This window comes from Ctenocephalides felis, unplaced genomic scaffold (assembly GCF_003426905.1).
Source record: "Ctenocephalides felis isolate EL2017-DRISC unplaced genomic scaffold, ASM342690v1 CF-g0.4_SCAFFOLD_01492, whole genome shotgun sequence".
Lineage (NCBI taxonomy): Eukaryota > Metazoa > Arthropoda > Insecta > Siphonaptera > Pulicidae > Ctenocephalides > Ctenocephalides felis.
The window spans coordinates 11354450-11377191 of record NW_020537646.1 but is presented as its reverse complement, the minus strand read 5'-3'; the positions used below and the strand labels follow the sequence as shown (position 1 = coordinate 11377191).

At 28.5% G+C, this 22742-nt stretch overlaps 1 protein-coding gene across 1 annotated transcript; it reads right to left on the bottom strand.

Annotated features, from left to right (window-relative positions):
• LOC113370001 (echinoderm microtubule-associated protein-like 2) lies at window positions 1-21432 on the bottom strand. Its single transcript, XM_026610637.1, has 16 exons — window positions 21320-21432; window positions 15564-15794; window positions 14650-14806; window positions 13699-13929; window positions 13071-13139; window positions 3238-3405; window positions 2592-2729; window positions 2418-2490; window positions 2145-2351; window positions 1852-2053; window positions 1588-1778; window positions 1217-1471; window positions 897-1151; window positions 688-775; window positions 391-617; window positions 1-209 (listed from the first exon to the last, which is right to left on the bottom strand). The coding sequence occupies exons 1-16, from the start codon at window positions 21399-21401 to the stop codon at window positions 84-86; spliced, it is 2700 nt and encodes an 899-aa protein (XP_026466422.1). The 5' UTR covers window positions 21402-21432; the 3' UTR covers window positions 1-83.
• Between the last annotated feature and the right edge of the window lie 1310 nt (window positions 21433-22742).

Here is a 22742-nt window from a genome sequence, read left to right as displayed (position 1 = left end):
ATTAGTTATTTGAAAATTTGTGCTTGTGCACTCAAACAATTATGTCAAGAATTAAGTTAATTTAAATAGTTGTCAAAAATACTTTATTCAATTGACCATTGTAGAACACTGGTGTCATTTCCTCCCAAAGAAATTAGTCTGGAGTCATCAAATAAGAAACGGACTGAGGTAACATGGCTGCTATGGCCCCCATAGGAATGGCAAAGAGACTAAAACAGATAAAACTTAAATTAAAAATCAAAAGTATATTATTAATTCAAAACAACATTATTAAACCAGTATCCAAATGAAAATTGAATCCAAATTTAAATATCTTCTTGAAGCTTTAAACGTTGTAAATATTATTCATAATGAAGAATTTGAAAATATTTCTAAAATAACAAATTATACCTTGAGTTGAGAAGCAGGATAAGAGTACAGGTTTACTTTTCCGAAGTCATCAGCTGTGGCAAGTAGTTCTTCATCATTGCTACGAGCACAGGAGTTAATATCTGTACCATCTGCCCCTTCAGGCCAAATGCCGATAGAGTTAAAAGCTAAAACACAATTGTGAGTAGCCCATTGTACATCACGCAAATTGCTAGAGCTTGTCACTTGACGACAAACACTAGGATTCCCTTAAAATTCGGAAGAGTATTATTACAGTTTATCCATGAACTTTATTTAAAATTTTGAAAATCAACTTACAGTATAAAATTTCATAATCTCCTGAGTTACTACGAATATACTGCCCATCTGCTGACCAGTCTAAATGGGTTACAAAACTTGAGTGACCCTGTAAATGTAAAAGAAAAACCAATGTTTATTCTTAAAAAATGTTCAAATATAAAATTATGGAAGTTTTCATGCAATATATGTAAATTTAAATACAAAATAAAATTAATATATTATCTTACCGCACAACGCCCTACTCTCGAATATTTCCTACATTCTTCACTGACTTGGTAAACATATACATAATTATCTCGTGATCCAAGAGCCAACATGGTACCATCAGGTGAGAATGCAACACATTGTATTGGTTCTTGTCCATCATGGTGTTTTGTGATCAGATCGCGACTGACCGAGTCATATACGTGCCATTCACCGGTCAACGTACCGCAGACGATTACACTACCATCCGGAGAGAAAGTGCAGCTTTGGCATTTTTCCTAAGCATATAATAAATTGATCTTATAATATTTTCATTCACCAAATTTGATATATCTCTAATTACCCCGATATCTTTGCTCCAAACAACAGAATGTGATAATGAATCCCACATCTGCAGTAGACAGTCTTGCCCGGCGGTCACAAATTGCGTCAAAGTAGGATGGGTTGCCAAAGCCCAAAGCTCATCTGTGTGTCCCATAACTGCTGGTTGGAAGGCACCAGCCGGGCCTGTTAGAATACAATTTCTAGTTGTGCCAATCAGAAGTTGAGTTCCACGTCCTTCTGATACTACACGGACACCGCCAAAGTGCCCTTCAACCTGGTAAAATAAATAATAATTTATTATTAAAAGAGTGCATGCAAAAAATTCATGAAATGTTGATTATGGATAATTAATAAAATATGAAAATTGTTTTTATTCTTTTATTAACTTACTTGTTCTTCTGAAACTTGATTCAGATCATCATCAAATGTGACCAGTCGTCCATCTTTTCCACCTCCAGTAACTAAACCGCCGTCTTTCAAAGCGCAAATTGAAAATATTGAACCCTCGTGAACTTTCCTAATCATGTGGCTAATTGTATTTGTTCCTCTTCCCCAAACAATAATATTTCCATTAGAATCACCTGCAGAAAAATTAAAAACAAATAATTATAATATTGTAGTGTTGAAATGAATCTTTTATCTTAATTATCTTACCTGTAATGACGTCACCAGCTTGGTTGAATGCTACACTTGTAACATATTTAGGCTTTTCACGGTTTTCAAAGACACCCATCTTTTTATACAATGTGCATCCATTGTCCAGTGTCCAAAATGCAATGTGATTTTTACCACATGTAATGATTCGGTTCAGATCTAGTGGATGGAATTCTGCAGAAACCACTGTGTCTACAGAGCACTAAAATTATATCATAATACCAAGATAAAGGAGTACATTTAATTAGATCTTTTTGTGAGATTTTGGATGCCGTTTGTGATTAAAAACTCACTTTTGTCTGTGTAATTTTCTGTCCATTCTCGCCCTTCTGCCATTCCCAAACGGCAATGGCATGATCAGGCGAATCGTCAACGGAACACAACATCGCACCACCATCAGCTCGGCTGAAGGATAAACAAACTACGGAACCCACAATTTCACCTGATCCTATGACTGCCATGGTGGCCAAGGAAACGGAATTCCAAACGCGAATATGAGCCTAAATAGATGGTAAAGGAAAAAAATAAACTTTGGATCCAATTGCATTTTTTTTTTTTAAAATTACCTGTGCATTTTCTTTATTGTGACCAGCACATTGACCTGTTGCAACTAACAACTTATTGGGATGCACAGCCAAACTATAGAAAATAAAGCGACAAATTTGAATATTAACTGTGATTATTTATTTTATATATCATTGTGTTGGCTGTTTATTTATTTTTGTGTATAAATAATTTACCTCTTAATATCATCAGTATGTCCGAGATAATGACGCTGGCTTTGCTCATCAACATCAAACAACACCACAGTTGCAGCTACAAAATACACCATTTCACCAGTGGGCAGTAAGTAAAGATTCGACCGGCAATCACGGCCTCTAAAATAAATAACAATTTGTAATAATTATGGTTTCTTAACATACGTTTACAAATGAATATAACAAAATATTATATATAATTTTCTGTATATATTTCTCATGCAAATTGCCTCCTACGAGTTTTATCGATATTTCTTAGACAGTAAGATGTTTTTACCAAATAAGAATATATTTACGTTGACCGTATGGTTAGCTCATTAATAAAGATTATATACTGAGGCAATGAACTTCAATAAAGTATTATGTAATTTATCATTACCTACTTGAGTTCTTTAACATTTTGAAGAATTTTAATTATAGAAGTATCAAATACAGTTTTCATTTTACTATTTAGCAAAATGTTCATTAAATTTACCAGAAAAATCTATGAAGCAAATACTATACTATAGATTATTTAGGGTGTGAATATTATAAATAGTTACATCAAAGTAATATATATTTTTAAAGTACGCAAAGTATGCATTAACTTTTCCATTTTATAACAAATTATTTATGGTGTTTTGCCAACCTGTATCCATAAACCCAATCTAGCTTGAGTTTCTTCGAAGGAGCTGCCTTAACTTGTGAAATATCATAGCCTTCTTGTTGATCTGTTGGACTCTGCACAGATATTGGGCGACTCCTAAGGAAGAATCGAACGGTACCATCTTCTTCATTGTAGGATGCTTCGCGAGAGCTGAAACCAAAGAAAACAATATTTTAAATATGAAATAGATAAATGATAAATGATAAATGATAATTGCATAAAACAATTGATAATTGATGTAAATAATTAACAACTTCAAAAAGCAATTACTTATCTGGATATTAAATTTAGTCGGATCGAATTACTGTAATGTACTCCTAAATTAAATTATACATAAAATTAATATCCCGTCAAAACGTTTTCATATAAATCGATCACATAAACTAGAGCATTATAAACAGTAGAAACCGCAACAATCAAGTCATTAGAATGAAAGCCAATATCCAATAGACCGAAGCAGACACGACATTATTATATTTGCATCATATATTGATTATATTGCTTAATATTTGAAAATAAACATATGCATTTCATTGCATATTATATTTACAAAAACCGCGAAGCATATCTTTAGATACAAATAATAGTATGTATTGACGTAGTAGAATAAAATGAGATTATAACAAAACAATAATGTACCTATGGTTTTTTGCAGATTATTTTAGATTACCATGGATAAAAATTCGTCAAAAGAATAAGGCTTCATCGAATAGGATTTTGGAATCGTCCCAGCTGTTTTTTGGAAAACGTAAGCAAAAAATCAAATTTTGGTTTATATACACATGAACAAGTATTCTTTTCAATAGTGGTCTCAAACGATGCAGAATAAGATCATAATCATCGAGAAAACAAAATTAACAAGTGGGATCTTCTGGTGGAAACAAACTTCTAAGTTAATGCATTTATGTCTTGAAGATAGTTGTACAATGAAAAGCGTTTATGTATAATAGAAATGAAAATATTTAAAAACAAATCTATCAAATAATGATAATGTTAAAAGAGCAGAGCATGAAAATAATGTGGATAAACATATAATTTTTTATATAACCTAAGAAGTTTTCAACAGATCGTATTTACATTAAGCCAGAAATTTAAAAATCCTCAGTGAATTTGTTTAAATTCATCTCAATAAAACATTTCTTCAATTATCTATACAAAATATAATTTTATTTCTATTTCCATTACTTCACATAGATTTTCAAAATTCCTGACCTACATCGCGAGATGCGGGTATTGATCGCGCCGCAGATGTAAAGAGCTACGGTGGAGACGCCAGCTGGAAAAGCTGCAGCTGCTCAAGGCCTTGACCTTGCTAATGTTGCGTTGGTAGAGAAATAATCGCGTTCGTACTAAAAGCTGGTATTAATTGGCAAATACTGCCAATTAACATGAAATGATGTAATAACAGGCTTTTGAACCGTTATTTTTTCAATATAAGCGGTATAAGTTTCTAATTTAAAAAAGATATAGGTACCGAATAGGTACAATGTTCAGAAGTAGCATAAAGTAAATTGTAATCACAATGGGCAACTATAGATATTTATTTATATTAACATTATTGAATAAGAATCACGAGTTGCTTCGCAATGTGTACTTGTTAAGAAAGTTTCCAAAAAATATTATATTATTGATGACCTGTTATTACGAATGACAGCCGCACCAACCAAAAATAGTATGAGTACACATTTGCCTTCACTAGTGAATGAATAAATAATAAATCACAGAATTCCATTATGTTATAAAATACTTATAGTATAATAAAATGTTTTTAAAGATCCCTCTATATTTAAATAATAAAATGATAAAAATAATCTATATAGTTAACATAGACTGAATTAAATACAATTGTAGATGAAACTGTGTAATGTACTATTTTATTATGTGTTGAAAAAAGATATGGTATTGATTTTATTTGGATTTCAGACAAATAGTTCAAAAGTTAAATAGTTTGCAGCTCATATTTAAGTAAATACTTCGTTGGCAATTGGATTATGCATTGAGCTTCGGTATTTCAGACATTTTTTAAACTCAAAGGTCAAACACGAGCTATTGAATTTCGCATATTGTTCTTTCTGCAAAACAGGTAAATTGCAAATTGAATTATCTGGTTGAATTAAGTTTTAATTTAGCTGTCTGTAATAATGACAATGGAATTACCTAACTGATTTTTAGTGATTAAATTAGTTTTCACTAAAGCTCAACAATTGTTTAAGTATTTATTGTATCCAAAGTTTGGAATCTTGATTAAAATATATCTTCGTAATAGGAAAAATAAATTTATACTATCATTTTGTTTATAGTTAAATAGATACAAAATGAAAAAAATACAAAATATAAATTAAGTGATAAGTGTCATACTAATTGGTTCTTAAATACGATTTCGAACGATTTTTTAAAGACAAGGTAGATATATGATTTTCATACTGTGACTACTAGTGTAAAAATCATTAAAGTCATTTTAAAATAGATGAATATTATCTCTCATAAGGTTACCACTAGTCAAAAATTCATTATTGATATTTAATTTATATTGTCTAACGTGAGTTGCTAAAAATTTTAAAATAAATTACTATATTATTTTTATTAATATAGAGGTAAAAAATAATACTTCAATTTCCATTTGAGCGGATACTAATTTATAATATACTTTGTTGATTAACAATATTTGTTTAAGAATGAAATATTAAAAAAAAATGCATGAACAGAAATTACTAGAAAAGCTTTCAATAATTGATCTGAAAAAATTTGACTTGACACTTTTGCGAATAATAACAAACACTTTCATTCTATTATTATCCATTATTTTCCATTATTATCGTTAACTAACATTGTCATTTAAAAATTACTATAGCAAGCATTCATATGAATATCACCACAAATTTATTGGCTTTTATCTAATTAGTATGATTCATTTAAACATAGAATATGCATTACTTATAAAATATGCATGCAAAAGCTCGAACATTAGTCATGTATTTGAAGGAATAAGGGATGATTGAGGTAGATAGATATTATCATGATATAGTATATGTTGCAATCAGGGACAAAACAATGGAAATGACCTAGATTTTTACGAAAAATTATTATAGGATATAAATCGAATAAAGTGATTTGTCAATTTTTTATGTCAATAAAATAATATATTAATTGTAAATAATTATAATGAAGTTTGTTAATGTAAATATTTAGTGCATTGAATTATGTCTAGATTATTGTACAATCGACTCGATCATATAATGTATATTACAAAAAATTCATGGAATTCTAGTTCACTATTTATTTAACTTGTCAAAATTTTTCTCGTATTTAGATTTTTGATTATCCCTAAGTATAAACTCATATTTGGTGACAGTTATTATAATGCTAGAAAATCTAAATATCGTTATTTGTGAAATCGCATGAGGTTGAATAACATTTGAATTTGATAGACAAAAATACTTCCTTAATATGTTTTAAATATCATTTCATAGCAAAGTTTCTACTCTATGATATTCACATACATTTGTCATATATTGTAGACCAGAAACTTGCTTTATTGCTGGTCAATCGCTAACAATCGAAACTTTTATTCAAGACAAAAATAATTGAAGTGATGCCATAGTAATTATATTACCATAATTATATTACTTTCAATGTCAGCTTTAATAACATTAGTATCGACTGAATGCATGTTGTCTAGGTGAGAGAAGAACAAAACACAATTTTTCATCAAAAACCATTGTATATATAAGTGAATGTTGATATATATTTTCGTTGTCACCTATAAATAATGATATACGAAGGAGTAAATAATTACTTAGGCATTTCTACACAAGCATTGTTTTATTTCACATAAATCAGGTCACGCCTTCAGAAAAATTTGACGCATCACAAAAAAAATACCTTGTATAAGGAAGTCTATTAACAAAAATTCTAACTAGTAATATTTTACAAAGACCGGATTTTTTTAAAAATCCTCATTTTGAAAATAAATGAATTGTGAGCAGTATTATAAAATAGGTAAACAATTAAAGATGATCATCCGACTAATACGTGTTCTACAATGTAACGGCTATATGAATAAATGATAATTGTAGTATTAGCAAGTCTAAACGAAAAGACCTTGAGACAAATTATTATGTATTCCGGGAAAAGTAGTGATTTCGAAACGTTTAATAACCATTAATTTTTATATGGGGATTTTAAATGGGATTTAACAATTATTCATAAACTATAATCGACAAATAGTTATATACGCACACTCATAATAATTTGTTTTTTTCCACAACCAACTTTATAGAGCTAAAGATTTAAACATTTAATTTTCATACATCCTCATAAAGCTGTCTGTTGATTTATTTACTTAATAGTTATAAACAAATCAAAAATTTAGTTAAGTGAAATTAGAAAAATAATTAATTGATGTCATTTTAAACCAAATCAATTTTTAACTTTGATTCGTTGATTCACAGGCTGCTCTAGATAAAATCTGATGAGATCAGTTAAAAACAACATCAAGTATTTTTTATAGTGATCAAAAAAAATAAAATAAGATTTTATTTGCTATAACATATTTATTGTAATATTAAAATAAATATTTTTAAACTCTAATATCGTTGAGAACCCCATAATTATTATAATTCTTATGAAGTTATTTTGTAGATTGCACGCACGAGTTAGCATTATTGCTTATTCTGATCGTATATCTTTGTATAAAACAACAGTTCGTTATATGCCAACGTGATTTCAATAAAGGTTCGTTTTTTATTCTTATTAGAATTAGAAACCACAATTTGAATCCAGATCACTTAACATTCAAGTTAAATCTACAGCTACACTTTCCGTTTCAACTCACAAACAAAAGTAAATACTGTATTGATGTTTTTGTGAAACAAATAAGTAATCTAAAATCATATCATAAAATATTTGTGTAATTTGCATCCATAAAACAGCGATGCAAATATATTTACGAGATAAAATAATATTTAAGTTCTATAACATAATTTTTGGGTAACTCAATATACATGTTGAACGTCATATTATTAATTTTTTTAATTACTCTGATTCCTGAAACAATACTTTCTATTTCTCAGAAACTTGTTACTCATAGGTTCTAATAATAATGTATTGCAAAATAAGATGCCCAAGTATAAATAGAACACATTGCTTAATACAAGTTCATGAAATACATACTGTGTTATTGTTTTAATAGAAACTATATTTTTATCCAAATAGATTTGCCATAGCTTGTGCAATTGATTTATATAGTTCAATACACTGAAGTTGATTTTTTTAATAAACGACGAATTTTATATAACTTCAAAAAAATTAATCATAAAATCTGTTTAAACTTAAAAAATATTTCTCGTGTTAACACCTTATGGTAAAAGTTGTAAACTAAATGAAAAATAACTAATTTAATAAATTTAGTAAATTTTAGAATTAACGTATTTTCATCATATATTATTATTATAAACAATAATATGTATGTTTTATAAAAATATAAAATGTTATATGAAATGAGAATAAAATTATGTAAATACAATTTGAATACAAATTATGTAAATCCGGCATTATTAAAAACCTAAAGATGTCAGATTACTGGAATATTCGAATTACTGGATTAGTGAATGAGTCTTGATTTTTAACAAATGATACTGGTAGTAACGTTAAAATGTCCAAAGAAATCAAAAAATTGTTCTGCGCTTCGTTCACGATGGTGTCGGATTAATGACACTCTACTGTATGTAAATAGCTTGATGATCCAAAGATCTATAGCCACATATTTTTTTTTATTATATATATTTTTAACAGCAATCAGAATCTTACGTCCTATGAGCTGTTGGGTTGAAACTTCTCCTTCGTATTTTTTAGATGGTAACCCAATGGTTAATCCATCCATATTTGATGATTTTTGTTAATAGAATTAATCTAATAGGGCTGACATTTTATTGATGCAGCAATGCCGGATTAAGGGCTATTTTCACTTGGAAACATATTGCTACCTATATTTTCAAGTGAAAATCGTTGTCACTGCTGCCTGACAACAGGCTGCTCGAAGTGGGTATCGAACCCGGGACCTCTGAAGCAAGTCCCGTCGCTCTTAACCGCTTACCTACGGGCGAGCCCTAAGGTGTAAAAATAAAAACTAAATGAAATAAAATTCATGATAAAAGGTAAGAGACAATAAATTCCACCTCTTCTGTAGTTATTTATTTAACTATAAATAGTTTCATGACTGTCCGCAATCAACTTTTGTGATAATATATAAATAACACGCATACAATAATTGTTACCTAGTTATCAAAAAATCTAATTAAAATAAACGTTCCATTTTTCGTATAAGATCATTTAATATTATACCATAATTTCGCTGATTTTAATATTAAACTATCAATTTCTCACCTCATTTTCTGGATATATCAGAACAGAGTATACGTCTTAATAAAAATCGCTCACTTTCAAGGATACACCAATTAGCGAAACAATTCCAAGCAACAAAAACACACCGAACTAACAGTCTGCCGCCCGTTGAAAGATTACGGTTGGACTAATCCAATTTCCTATAAACAATAACTAGGAGTGCTCACGATGATAAAACGAACACCGACGGATCTCAATTCGAATGGTTCGCGGCGTGGATCCGTGTCGCGTGACCGAGCCGCCGGTTTGAATTTCTGGCTTCGTCGGAACTCGGAAGCGGTCGGAATGGTAATGGACAGTGGCGCACTTTCTAATAAGAATATGGTGTAATGAGAAAAGTCTAATAAGACTGGTGGTGCATGGCATCGTGCCTTGAGGCAAATTGCTGGAACTTTCCGTATCATAATTTTAAAAAAATTGGCATTAAAATTTTAAGATAGATTGAAACAATTCAATTTTCTTGAATTTGATTTTTTTTTTTTTAATTTCAATTTTTTAAGCATTAAACATTATAACTCTTGGTATGGAACCCATAAAAATGTAAACATAATTTGTATTTGTTATTAAAATCTCCTCAGGACCTTATACATGTAGTATAAGGTATATGGTATATGCTACCTTATACATATAGTATAAGGTATATGCTAGTGGTGCATGGCATCGTGCCTTGAGGCAAATTGCTGGAAATTTCCGTATCATAATTTAAAAAAAATAGCATTAAAATATTAAGATGTATTGAAAAAATTCAATTTTCTTGAATTAGAATTTTTTTAAAATTTCGATTTTTTAAACGTTAAATATTATGAATCTTAATACCAAAACTTAATTTAGACAAAATTTAGTACATTAATAAAAGGTGAACCACTGCGTTTTTCTCTTAAAATTCTATGTTATTTATAAAATTAATTACTAAATGTTTTCCTATATAGACAGATTGTAATTTATACGAAAAAAAAATATGAATCTTAGTATGGAACCCATAGAAATGTAAACAAAATTTGTATTTGTTATTAAAATCTCTGTAAAATATCTGATAATTTGATGTGAATATGTCCTAATGATCATCTTTGACAGCCAAACGACATTTTCTTCTTGTTTGATTGGATATTTGAAACCACTAGATCTGAATTCTCAAAAAATTGATCGATACCTAATTTCATCAATACAAATTAAATGTTTATTGAATCATTCAAATCGGATGCCCAGTTATCTCCAAAACTAAATTACGAAATATTACTTTCCCTGAGAAAGTATTCTTATATTTTAAGAAACACGTCTTAAATAAAGGTGACCATGTCATTTTTTAAAAAATCGACGCAAAATTTTATAGCTAATTAATTTAAATAAATTAAATATGAATTTTGAAATGGTTTTTACTATAAATTGTTCCTAACAAAAACTAAACTGAAACTAAAATATAAAAATAATCAGTAGCGCACTTTCTAATAAGAAAGATATAATAAGAAAATTTTGTAACTCTAAATATCACTTTCCCTCAGAAAGTATTCTTACATTTTACAAAACACGTGTTAAATAAAGGTGACCATGTCCTTATTATTTAAATATATTAAATATGAATTTGAAAATGTTTTTTACTATAAATTGTTCCTAACAAAAACTATGAGAATATATAAATAATCAGTAGCGCAATTTCTAATAAAAAAAGTTCAATAAGAAAATATTGTAACTCTAAAAAATCACGTTTCCCCAGAAATCATTATGATATTTTAAGAAACACGTCTTAAATAAATATGGCAATTAATTTAAATAACAAAAATGATTTTTTTACTGTAAATTGTTCCTAACAAAAACTATGAGAATATAAAAAAAACAGTAGTGCACTTTCTAAAAAGAAAAGTTGAATAAGAAAATTTTGTAACTCTAAATATCACGTTCCCCCAGAAATCATTCTGATATTTTAAGAAACACGTTTTGAGAAAAATTGATCATGGCTTCTCATTTTAAAATCGGCATGAATACTATAAGTAGCTAATTAATTTAAATAAATTAAAAAATGATTTTAAAAATTATTTTTCAATAAATATAGACTTAACAAATACTTTGAGAATATGAAAATAATTAGGTTATTTTAAAATAAATAATTAAAATTTAATTAGAATTATTTACAAAGTATTGTGAGTAGAAAACTTTTATATCATCCAGAAATATGAATATCTTTCAGTCGGCCTTTTTTGGCTTTAAGCATTGTATAAAAATATATATAATTTACTTCACAATTAACTTTAGTAATTATGTAGTAACTGTATATTATGTATATAACTGTAGTAATTTTGTTTTTAATGTGTCTATTTCAAATCGCGTATTTTGGAACGAAGAATCCAGGACCGTTCGGGTCTGAATAAATGAAAAGTTATTGCAATAATTTTGTATTTTAAAACTTATATGAGTAAAAAAATAAAATATACGAATATACAAAGTGTCGGTTCAAAACAAAATTAGCTCTCTTGGCCTTTGCGATACTATTTAGCTACATATATATATTTTTTATTCAATAATTATAATGGTATCATTTTAATTGTAAGCACAAGTCATCATACCGTAAAAAGTGTAATAAAGGTGAAAATGTATGTTGAACAAAGTGCGACACTGAATTGTTTGACTAGATAATACTATGACTTAATAATGTAACATCACGTTCAAAAAACAGATGTCATGAAACGTAAGTTATTAAATAATTATTGTTTTTATTCGTATAATTGTATTATGTTTACGTGGGACACTTGGCATGTGGGTGAATTCAATAACCAAAATCAATAACCAGTGACCTAGTGACACCTATTTCCGGTAAAATGATAAAATTCATTAAATAAAGTAAATTGACAAAGAAATAGAATAATAGAGTTAATGATCAATGACATCAGAACATCATCGGCATCGACTTTAAAAAGAAAGCAAGATTTTGTTCGTAACAAAATCTACAATCTACAATCCTACTTTTTTAATTAAAATCATTAAAATAATTCAATACTTCTGACTTCATTTTCACAAAAATATGGTTGGACTCGTACCAGAATTGTATTGGAATATGAGAGAGAAGAACTTGATTAGATTATCACATAATTCACTTATTACATTATTGTTAGATTATTACCAGAAAAATATTAATGTTATTAAAATCATATTATTAGTAAATTCTCGCCAGATGGTTATGAGATACCTATCAGAATCGTACCCGGTTATTGTTAAAATCTATATTAAATTCTTACCATTGCACCCTGCCGCATTTTAAATTTTTTTTTAAGACATTATTGCGACGCAATCAATTAGAATTTACTTTGTGATATAAATAATAAATGAACAAAAATAAATAAGTAATTGCTCGACTAGATATAAACAAATGATTAGTAAAATTATAAATAAATAAAGCTGATAAACAAAAAAAAAACACATACCAACTTCTGGATGGCGTTCCATTTTGTGTGGGTTTACCATATAAATTCAATAAAGACTTTGTGTTGAATCTAGAAATAATATTATAAAAAAATAAAAAATAAATATAAAAGAAATAACTAAAATAATTATAAAAATACGCCTGACTATAGTGTTCAGTTGTAAATTCTGAAGATCATTCATACGATATTGCATGACAAACAGTTCCTTATATAAAATAAATTTGGAACATCTTTTTGCATTTTTAATAATTTACACAAATTTTAATGGTTAATCAAAATTTGATATCTTCAATCAATATGTAAAATGATTTAATAGTTCAGTCATTTAGGCTTAAATTAGGTAAGAATCTCGAAATTCGAGATACCCAGCTTTAAGTCTGTAAATACTTGTATATTGACACCCTAAAGTTATCTCAAAACTACATATGGTATTGACACCCTACTATATGTAGGTTTTGAGACAACTTTAGGATGTCAACATACAAGTATTTACAGACTTACAGCTGGGTATAGCTCGAATTCCGATGTGAACTTACTATATTGACTGGACCATACTATACTTGTTTATCTATGGACTGGACTATAAGTTTAATACTTGTAACAATATTTTCATTTATTTCAAACAAACCTCGATATGGAAGAATTGCCGCCAGCGGCTCCAAAATCTCCTGTCGAACTCCACCGTTTTCCTAAAGAGGCTGTGGTACGCCTTGGAACCCTTGGAGGTGGTGCTCTGAGAGAGGGCGGTTGAACCGAGACACCACTTCCTGGTGATGGACTCGGAGCTGGTGATGCAGAACTACTGCTGGGACTATCTGAGTGCAGAGAGGTAGTAGACTGGTGATAATGGACGGAACGTCTGTGGATAAAAGATAATAGTCAGTTTTTTTGTCAAACATAATAGGAATGACTTAATATTGATATATGAATGCGTTTAATTGTAAGCAAATATTAGTTTCTATCAGCAAATTCCAGTTAACTATGATTGACGAATATATTTTTAATCTACATTCCAGTTAAGTATGATTGACAAATATACTCTTCATGGAGAAGTGGAAGAATTTTTTGTATCGATGAGTATATTCATCATGCATACAAATCTTTGACTAATATAAAATAAATAGTTGTGAGTGGCATTTTATTTCAAAACAAAATTGAATCTTAGGTCACAATTACCTGGTTAATAAAAATATTATTTATTATAAGATAACTCAATTCGATGTAATTATTTCCATTGAAACAATACTTTATGACTATATATAATAATATAATAATCAAAAATCTTAAAAATCCTATGACTCTCGAAAAAGATATTTCTATTAGTTTTACAAATCAGTCAAAAAATATTATGAAAGTAACTTGAAAATATATTGCAACTAGAATCTTCTACTATGGTGTTGCCTTCTAAATATCCATCTTTTAAAAATAGCAGAACAGTTATGAATGTCTGCATAATAGAAAGAGTGTAATTCACAGAAAAATGACTTTTCCGTTTTTTTATTTATGATTTCTTTATTTATGATTACACCAATCAAGATGGTATAGGCAAATATTTTAAACATTATTCAGATTTAACTACCTGTTCATAAGATTGCTATCAGAATTTGAATTGACACTGATTTTAGAATGTTCGTTGTGATTATTAGTGATGTTATGATATTCCAGTGTTCTGGAAGCACTAGGAGACCTCTGTGGGCGGAGTTGGTAAATATTTGGAGTTCTTGGTGGAGCTGAACCTAGAAAAAGGAATAAATTAGAATAAAATAATAATAGACACAAAACTTATATATAATCATAGAATTATAATCTGATATTGAAAACTTTTCATATTTTTGTACTTTTGTACGATTTTCTGAATTGATTGCATTGTTGCAAAGATAACTGCGTCAAAATACAAATTATAAGTAAGATACATTTGGATAACAGATAAATAATAAAAATCAGCTATTTGAATTACACTGGATTATTGGCTTAAAATCACAAGTTTCTGCAACTAATAAATTTCTAATTTACAAGACAATTATCAAGCCTATCTGGACTTACGGTATCCATTTATGGGGTGCGGTAAGCCAATCTAATATAGCATTATTGCAAAGATTTCTAACTACAATTTTAAAACATATTGCAAGCGCTCATAAATATGTACCAAATGGCTTTTATACCAAGATTTGCAAGTACCACAATTGAACAATAATTATGGATAAATAATATGATTTATTTGTATCATATAGTAAGAATCAGCCAAAGGCTAGTTATCCTTCTCGCGCTATTGTATATTTGTCTAAGATATAGTTTAATATAATAAAAAATTGAAACAAATATTTATTATCAACAACTATTGACTTGTTTTTCCAACATACCATTGTAATATACAACGTTCCTATTATGGCTGACAATTTAAACCAATAAATTTGCTAAATGTCCTCAACTGGACAGTTATAAATATAGTAGTAAATAAAAAAAAATTATTATCAAATATAATTTATTATTTACCTAAAGAATTTCGGCCAGACAATGAATGTATGTTAGTACCAACATTTCTTGCGCCGGTAGTTCCATTGGCTTCGGCAGTGCTGCGAAAGTTGTCGATGCGATTCAGGCGCCTCAACATATCAGCCAAGGTGCTCCGAAGACACACCAGCTCATCTTCTTGAGACAAAACCTTTCTTTCGAGGTCCATGACTCTCCCAAGAAGCCCATGTTCATCTGACTCCGTCATTTCATCTAAAGTGGAGAGCATTACTTGTTAATTCGGCGGTGGATAAATATCAACTGATTAATATAATCCATAATTTTATAAACTAGCTGCCTGAGAAAATTCTGATTCATACTTAATCGCAATCAGTGACTCAGATATAAACAAAATTACGTGTGCGATTGTAATAAAAACATATTAAGTAAATGGTAATTATAGAAAATAAATAATAAACAATGTGAACCCGTGTTCAAAATTAACGGCGTATATGATTAACTGGATTGTTTATTATCGCGACACATTCAAATCGAACAATTTATAATATATATATTTCCCTTTCTAATATCGTGTTGGTGCATTTAACATTTGCTTTAATAGATGAAGATTTCTAATCCACGACAACTCGCTGTATTACTTTTTTGAAAAGTTGACTACAGTAAATCCTAAGTCATAAATATAGGGTCTATAAGGGAACCAGCCAGTTCACTATCTGAGTAGTATTCAATCTAATAAAAAGTTGTAGAATCTTAAGTAGTTTTTTTATTCCACAGACAACAATTTCTGGGAAACACTTAAATCATTATTTGCAGTGTTATATTACGTAATGGAATATGCATTCAAGATTAGATATGCTAATCATAAAACATGCGGCATAGTGAGCATACTAACGCTATCAGCAAATTAGTTCTCGATTTTTTCCTGAATAAAATATCATATCAAGACAGAGCGTGTCTGCAGAAGCAGTAAACAAAGCGATGGTATTTTTCAGTCTAATGATAATGAATTTAATTATATGTGATATAACATTTATTAAGATATTAGTCGACAACAATGGATTATATAAACAGCACTTTTTTGAAAGTGAAAGTGAAGTAAAATAAAATTAAAAATAAAACTGTACATTGTTCTTTTTAACCCTAGAATGGTATCTGCACGCCTCCGAGACGTATATGCAAACAAAAATGAATGCTGATGGTACTTTTGTTATGAAAATTTTGAAAAAATAAAAAAAAAATATTTCTTAACTAGAGTTTTATATTTTCTGATATAACATTTGTTGATATCACAAAGTATACAATAAAAAATACGGAAAAAATTAGTTTGTTAACCACAATACCATAATAGGGTTAAGAATTTGGTAAATATGAAAAAAATACCTGACTTTTTTGTTATTTCGCAATCTAAATTAGATGCTCTATGAGCTGTATTGAGCACTATAATAACTTTATTATTAGTAGATAATCTATTGATTAAGTTTGCCATCTGAGCTGTATTTTTCATACTACGGCTAAGTTTTACACTGAATCCAATTAGAAGGCAACCCCGCAATTGCCATTCTAATTGAAAAATTGCACTAATGCCCTGCAAGGTCATTTTGTCTTGTAAACTTGGATATTGCTATCTACATTCTCATTGAAAAACTAATGTTACTACTGCCTTATATCAGGCCGTCCGAAGCCGTAATAGAATCTGGATCTTCTAATTGGAAGCCTATAGCTCTTATTACTAAGCCACGTTGGAGTCTTATAACGAATATTGAAGTTGAGGCATTTTATTTCATTTAAAAAATAAATCATATAGTAACCACTCTACAAGTTGATTGATACATAAAACTTGATAGCTATCAATTTACTTACATCGTTATGAATATTTATGATAAACATATTCAAAATTCCTGCATATGCATTCACAGTCCATTTCTTATTACACTCTTACATGTTATTAAAATTATTATTATATAAGTGGTTTAATGGCCGGATCACGCATGCATACATTAATTTAAATTCATTTAAATTCATATAATCTAGTTTAGATGGTTATTCATTTATTCTTTATACATATGCATATATAAAATGATGAATTATTTTCTTTTTTCAAATCGTAGAAAGCAAAACTTTAGCCTTTATCTAGCGAAACGAGCACATTTATTAATATTAGTTTGCTAGTTATATATCTTAAACTAGATTTTATTTTTTTATAACATTTTTTTTTTCAATCAAAACTGAAGGAATCTTATTGAAATGATAGAGTCGAAGAAAGAAGAAAAAATGCAGTAAATTGAATATAAAACAAAATAAGAAAACTAAGATTGAATAATAAACATTCGATCATGATTCTAATATTGTTAGTAGTAAAATTAGTTAATGTTTAATAATAACAATAACAAAAATATTTTTTTAAACGAATCTTGTAATCATGTATTATTGTCATTCAATTCATGTATTCAACAAATATTATTAGAGAGAATATTAAAAAGTATTATAAAAAAGACTTCGACCAAGATATAGACATATATCAGAATATATTCAATTATTGAATTTCAATACCTCATATTTTAATATCAATAACGATGTTGCATCATAAAACAATTATATGTGTACTTTTATACGTATCTTTTCCGTATTCGAAAGCGAAGACTTTCATATAGTGCAAAATCGTCACGATTTCATTTTTTATGTTATTCAACACTGTTTTCATGTAACGAGGAAATAACAGTGTTATCTTTTTCGCTTTATCAGCCAACAATCTGTTTTGTTTTTGTTACAATATAATGATCGTTAATTTGATGGCAGGTTGGGTAAATGTTTGCTTGTTATCTAAAATATAGGTAGAAGTTTGGCATGAGACTGAAAACATCTCTTCTAGTAGAAGAAAAAAATCTCTACTAGTAGCAGAGGATCTGAAAAAATCTCTAATAGTAGCAAAAAATGGAAAAAGATTTCTACTTTTTCTATCAGCCAACAATCTGCTTTATTTTTGTCACAATGTAACGATCGTCAATTTGATGCCAAGTTGGGTAAATGTTTGCTTAGGTAAAATTTTGGCAGGGGACTACACACATCTCCACTAGTAGCAGAAGATCTAAGATGATCTCTACTGGTAGCAAGAGGTCTTAAAAAATCTACTTATACCAAGAGATAGAAAACGATATCTACTTTTTCTATGAGCCAACAATCTGCTTTATTTCTGTTACCATCTAATGATCGACAATTTGATGAGTAAATGTTTGCTTGATATCTAAAGCATATGTAGAATTATGGCAGGAGACTATAAAGATTGTCACTAGTAGCAAAAAATCTGAAAAGATCATTACTAGTAGCAGAAGATTTTAAAAAAAATCTACTCGTAGGAGGAGATCCAAAAAGATCTCTACTAGTAGCAGGAGATCTAAAAAGATCTTTACTAGTAGCAGGAGATCTAAAAAGATCTCTGCTAGTAGCAGGAGATCCTAAAATATCCCTACTTGTAGCAGGAATCCCAAAAAGATCTCTACTAGTAGCAGGAGATCTAAAAAGATCTCTGTTAGTAGCAGGAGATAAATTTCAAAAAATGATTTTACTTACAGTTTGCTGTATAAAACATTATAATAATGTTTTAAATGTTAATCACTCCTAAGATTACTCCATAGTACAAATATTGCTAGATGATACTCATAACAGAGAAATCCGTGAGCATTCACTTTTATTTATTTTTTTAAAATTGCATTCTGCATGAAGCACATACTGATTATATTCATGTGGCACATATGAATATTGACTAAAATTTTCAACTACAGTTGGAAAAAATATACCTATTAAAAATGGCTGTCCGCACCATAAATTACAAGTTCTATTTGCAACGATCCTTAAATACAAGGCGCCCAAGCAAAATCTAATTTCCTTAATGCTCCTAATTTAACCTAATGCATTTAGGTCAGTGAAAAATGCTTTTAAGTAAAAATGCTGATTACAGATCAAAAAGTATGGTCAAGAACGTATTAAGGCTATCAGTCTGATTAGGCAAAGTGCATAAATAGAAAAAAATAGTAAAAAACTTTATAGTTCTGCGTTTTTTGTCCTAGGACGTATTCGCTAAATATTTGTGTAAACTCCATGCACCCAAATATGCTATTTTATTTATTCACTGGATATGCAAATTGTGAACTTCCGTAATTGTGAATGAATAGTGAAATAACAGTACTAGGTTTATTCGCAACATTTAGAAAAATATAAATTTATAATGAATATAGAATTACATTAGAATCATCTTATGAAAGTTTCTATATGTTTACAAAGTTTTATAGATGTTAAAAATTGATTTTGAAATAAATATGGCTAAACCACAAAGGCAACCATATTTTTTGGGCAACACCATAGAAAGTGGTAATTTTGGAGATAATTTTCGTTGCAGAAACCGCAACTTTCAATATAAAATTAGATAGAGCTTATAAATATAAATGTATGATTAAAATAAAAATCCGCAGAAATACTATATATATTTTTTTCGCTATATCGTTTCCATTTTAAAATATAGAAACTATTTCATTTTTAGTATCTTTTTTTCTTTCAAATTTGGTTTTATAAAAATGTTGAAGATAACATCAATTACGAATTAGTTTTATATAGAAAACTAGTCCATAATAGATAAATATATCTTATTGTAAGAATGACTAAAATATTTTTTTTTATTAAGAGCATTCTCTAAATAATTGTTGGTAGCACTTTCCACTCGCTAGTGAGATTAATATGTATTTTGCCCCCGGAGCGGCAGCATCCGAGTGTAAAGGGTTCCAGTTATAATATTCATATAATAAATGGAACTAAAAAGTTCTTTGGTACCGTCTTCGCACAACTAAATTTACAAACGCATCAAAAAACTTTACATAATTATCAATCATTACATTACATGTCAATCTATCATAAACTTAAAACTTGATTTTTATGCGTTTTTGCACGCTTCATAATATTTCATACATTGTGAATAAATTCAGTAGTAGGTAAATGTCAACAGCTATTATATAAATGCCACGGTTTCCAGTATATGCATATTAAATGTTAAAATAAATGCTGTTCTAATGAGAACATCGAGTTTTTAGATAACCTGATTAGTTGGCCTAATTCTGCATATAAGATATTGTATGAGAATTTATAGAAGAAAGTGGAAGAGACATTAAATTATGCATCGGTGATAAATGATAATCAAATTTCATTTTCAATGATTCTAAAATTCTTCTGTACAGATGTATGAATTCAAACTCCTTCTACATGGTTACTCGAATTTTGATAAGTCTTTTTGGAGTTTGTTAAGAGAAATTTTTTAAGATGTCACGAATTATAAAACTATAGTAATATTGTAGAAATAAATGGGGAAAAAAGACAAAAAACAACAAATCATTGTTCAACATTGGAAAGATTTTGATACATGAGGACTGTCATCTGCCAGAAATTTTAATTCAGTTTAAATTATAAGCCTAGACAATGATAGAATATAATATATTCATAATTTTAAGCAAGAAAAATGTAATTACTACTTTGACAATGAATTCTTATGGAAGTAACTTAGATAATCCATGTTTTAGTAATGAGAGTAAGAAAATAAATTCGTTTTAAAAAAGTGTAGTTTTTTTGTATACAATTTTAATGAACATATTTCGATATTTATCTATTTAATTGCAATTTAAGTGTAGAAATTGAGACTCATCATTTTATTTAAAAGAGTTCTACATTTAACATCACTCACAATAATGAAGTATTATAAGTTTCAACAAAAATTAAAATTAAATTAATAAACTAACCAGTATAGCCTAAGTACTGATAATCTGTCTCGAAAGTTGTATCATTGCCTGGCTTCATCTTGATAGGCTTCAACTCAGACATTGCTTTTAGGTCGTAAGGCACATAAAACCTGAAAAAAAATTTAATAATTAATTTTATCATCATTAAATACACATCAAATTCTTAGTTAGATAACATATTGACAAGACCGTTTATTATCACGCCTAAAAAGATTAATAGTGATTAATCGAGTATCTATTTGCGTATGATGATATTTTATTTCTTCTCCAGATGATTTACGATTTTAGTATTATTTACAATTTTACATAACCGTGGTGGTATTAACTTATGATCCATGTGTAGCATCATAATTTAATCTAATCTCGACAATCGTATTAAAAACAAAGAGCACAATAAATATTTTTATTTTAATAGCCATTGTATTGATAACAAGATACTTGTAATTAAATGGACGATAAGTAGGTGCGTAGTGGAAGAAATAAATAAATAAATAAATATTATATTATATATATATAATTGCGCTCTATCCAAAAGACAGTATTGAGAGCTAAAACTTTCAGAGAATTGTTTTTTATCGATTTGGAACCATTCGAGCCCTTGGGAGCAAGGAAATTCGAAAATGTCCTTATTAAGGACCACCCTAGTATATATACATATATATTTATACAGTTGATTCAGGCTTTAATAGAACAAAAAAAATTAATTTCAATATGAGTTAAAATTTCGCATGTTTTATATTTTTATTCAAACTTGCTATCAAGAAAATTGAGGATTTAATAATGCTTGAAGATAGTTCTGTATTTTGTTTCTAAAAATGAGTTTAAGATTCAGACTTTTACTCTTAATTTATAAAGTAATTATATTCCAAAATAGCTCCTTCATTGGGACACCAGGAAATAATAAAGAAAGACTCACTGCCAAAAAATCCAAAAATTTTGGCTGTAATTTTTCCAAAAAGGCTTCAAAGGACAAACCAAATAGAACTCCTCTACATATAGCAATTTAATTAAATGTCTCTTTTTAATTGATATAAAAAGCTATTTTTACACTTACCAAATCCTAATATTATTTTTCATATAAACGCTGGTATCTTCTATTCATTGTCATTTTTTTTATAATATTTTCTTTATTATTTTCCTAGATGTCCACTAAGGACAGTTGATAATTATATGGTAAAATACATATAAAAAAATTAATTTGTATAAAATAAGTTAGTTAAACAAACAACAATTGCGTAATTTAAAATCACAGAAAACAGCGTTGAATAAAACAATTTTTTTTTGGCAACTTCGGTTCAAAATACCATCATCGCAAAAAATACTAACATTCTTCATATTGTTCACAATATACTGAATGTCTAATGTGCCCAGTCAATGGTGAATTTAGAATGAAGCAGACCGGTTCCACGGTTCTATTAAAAAA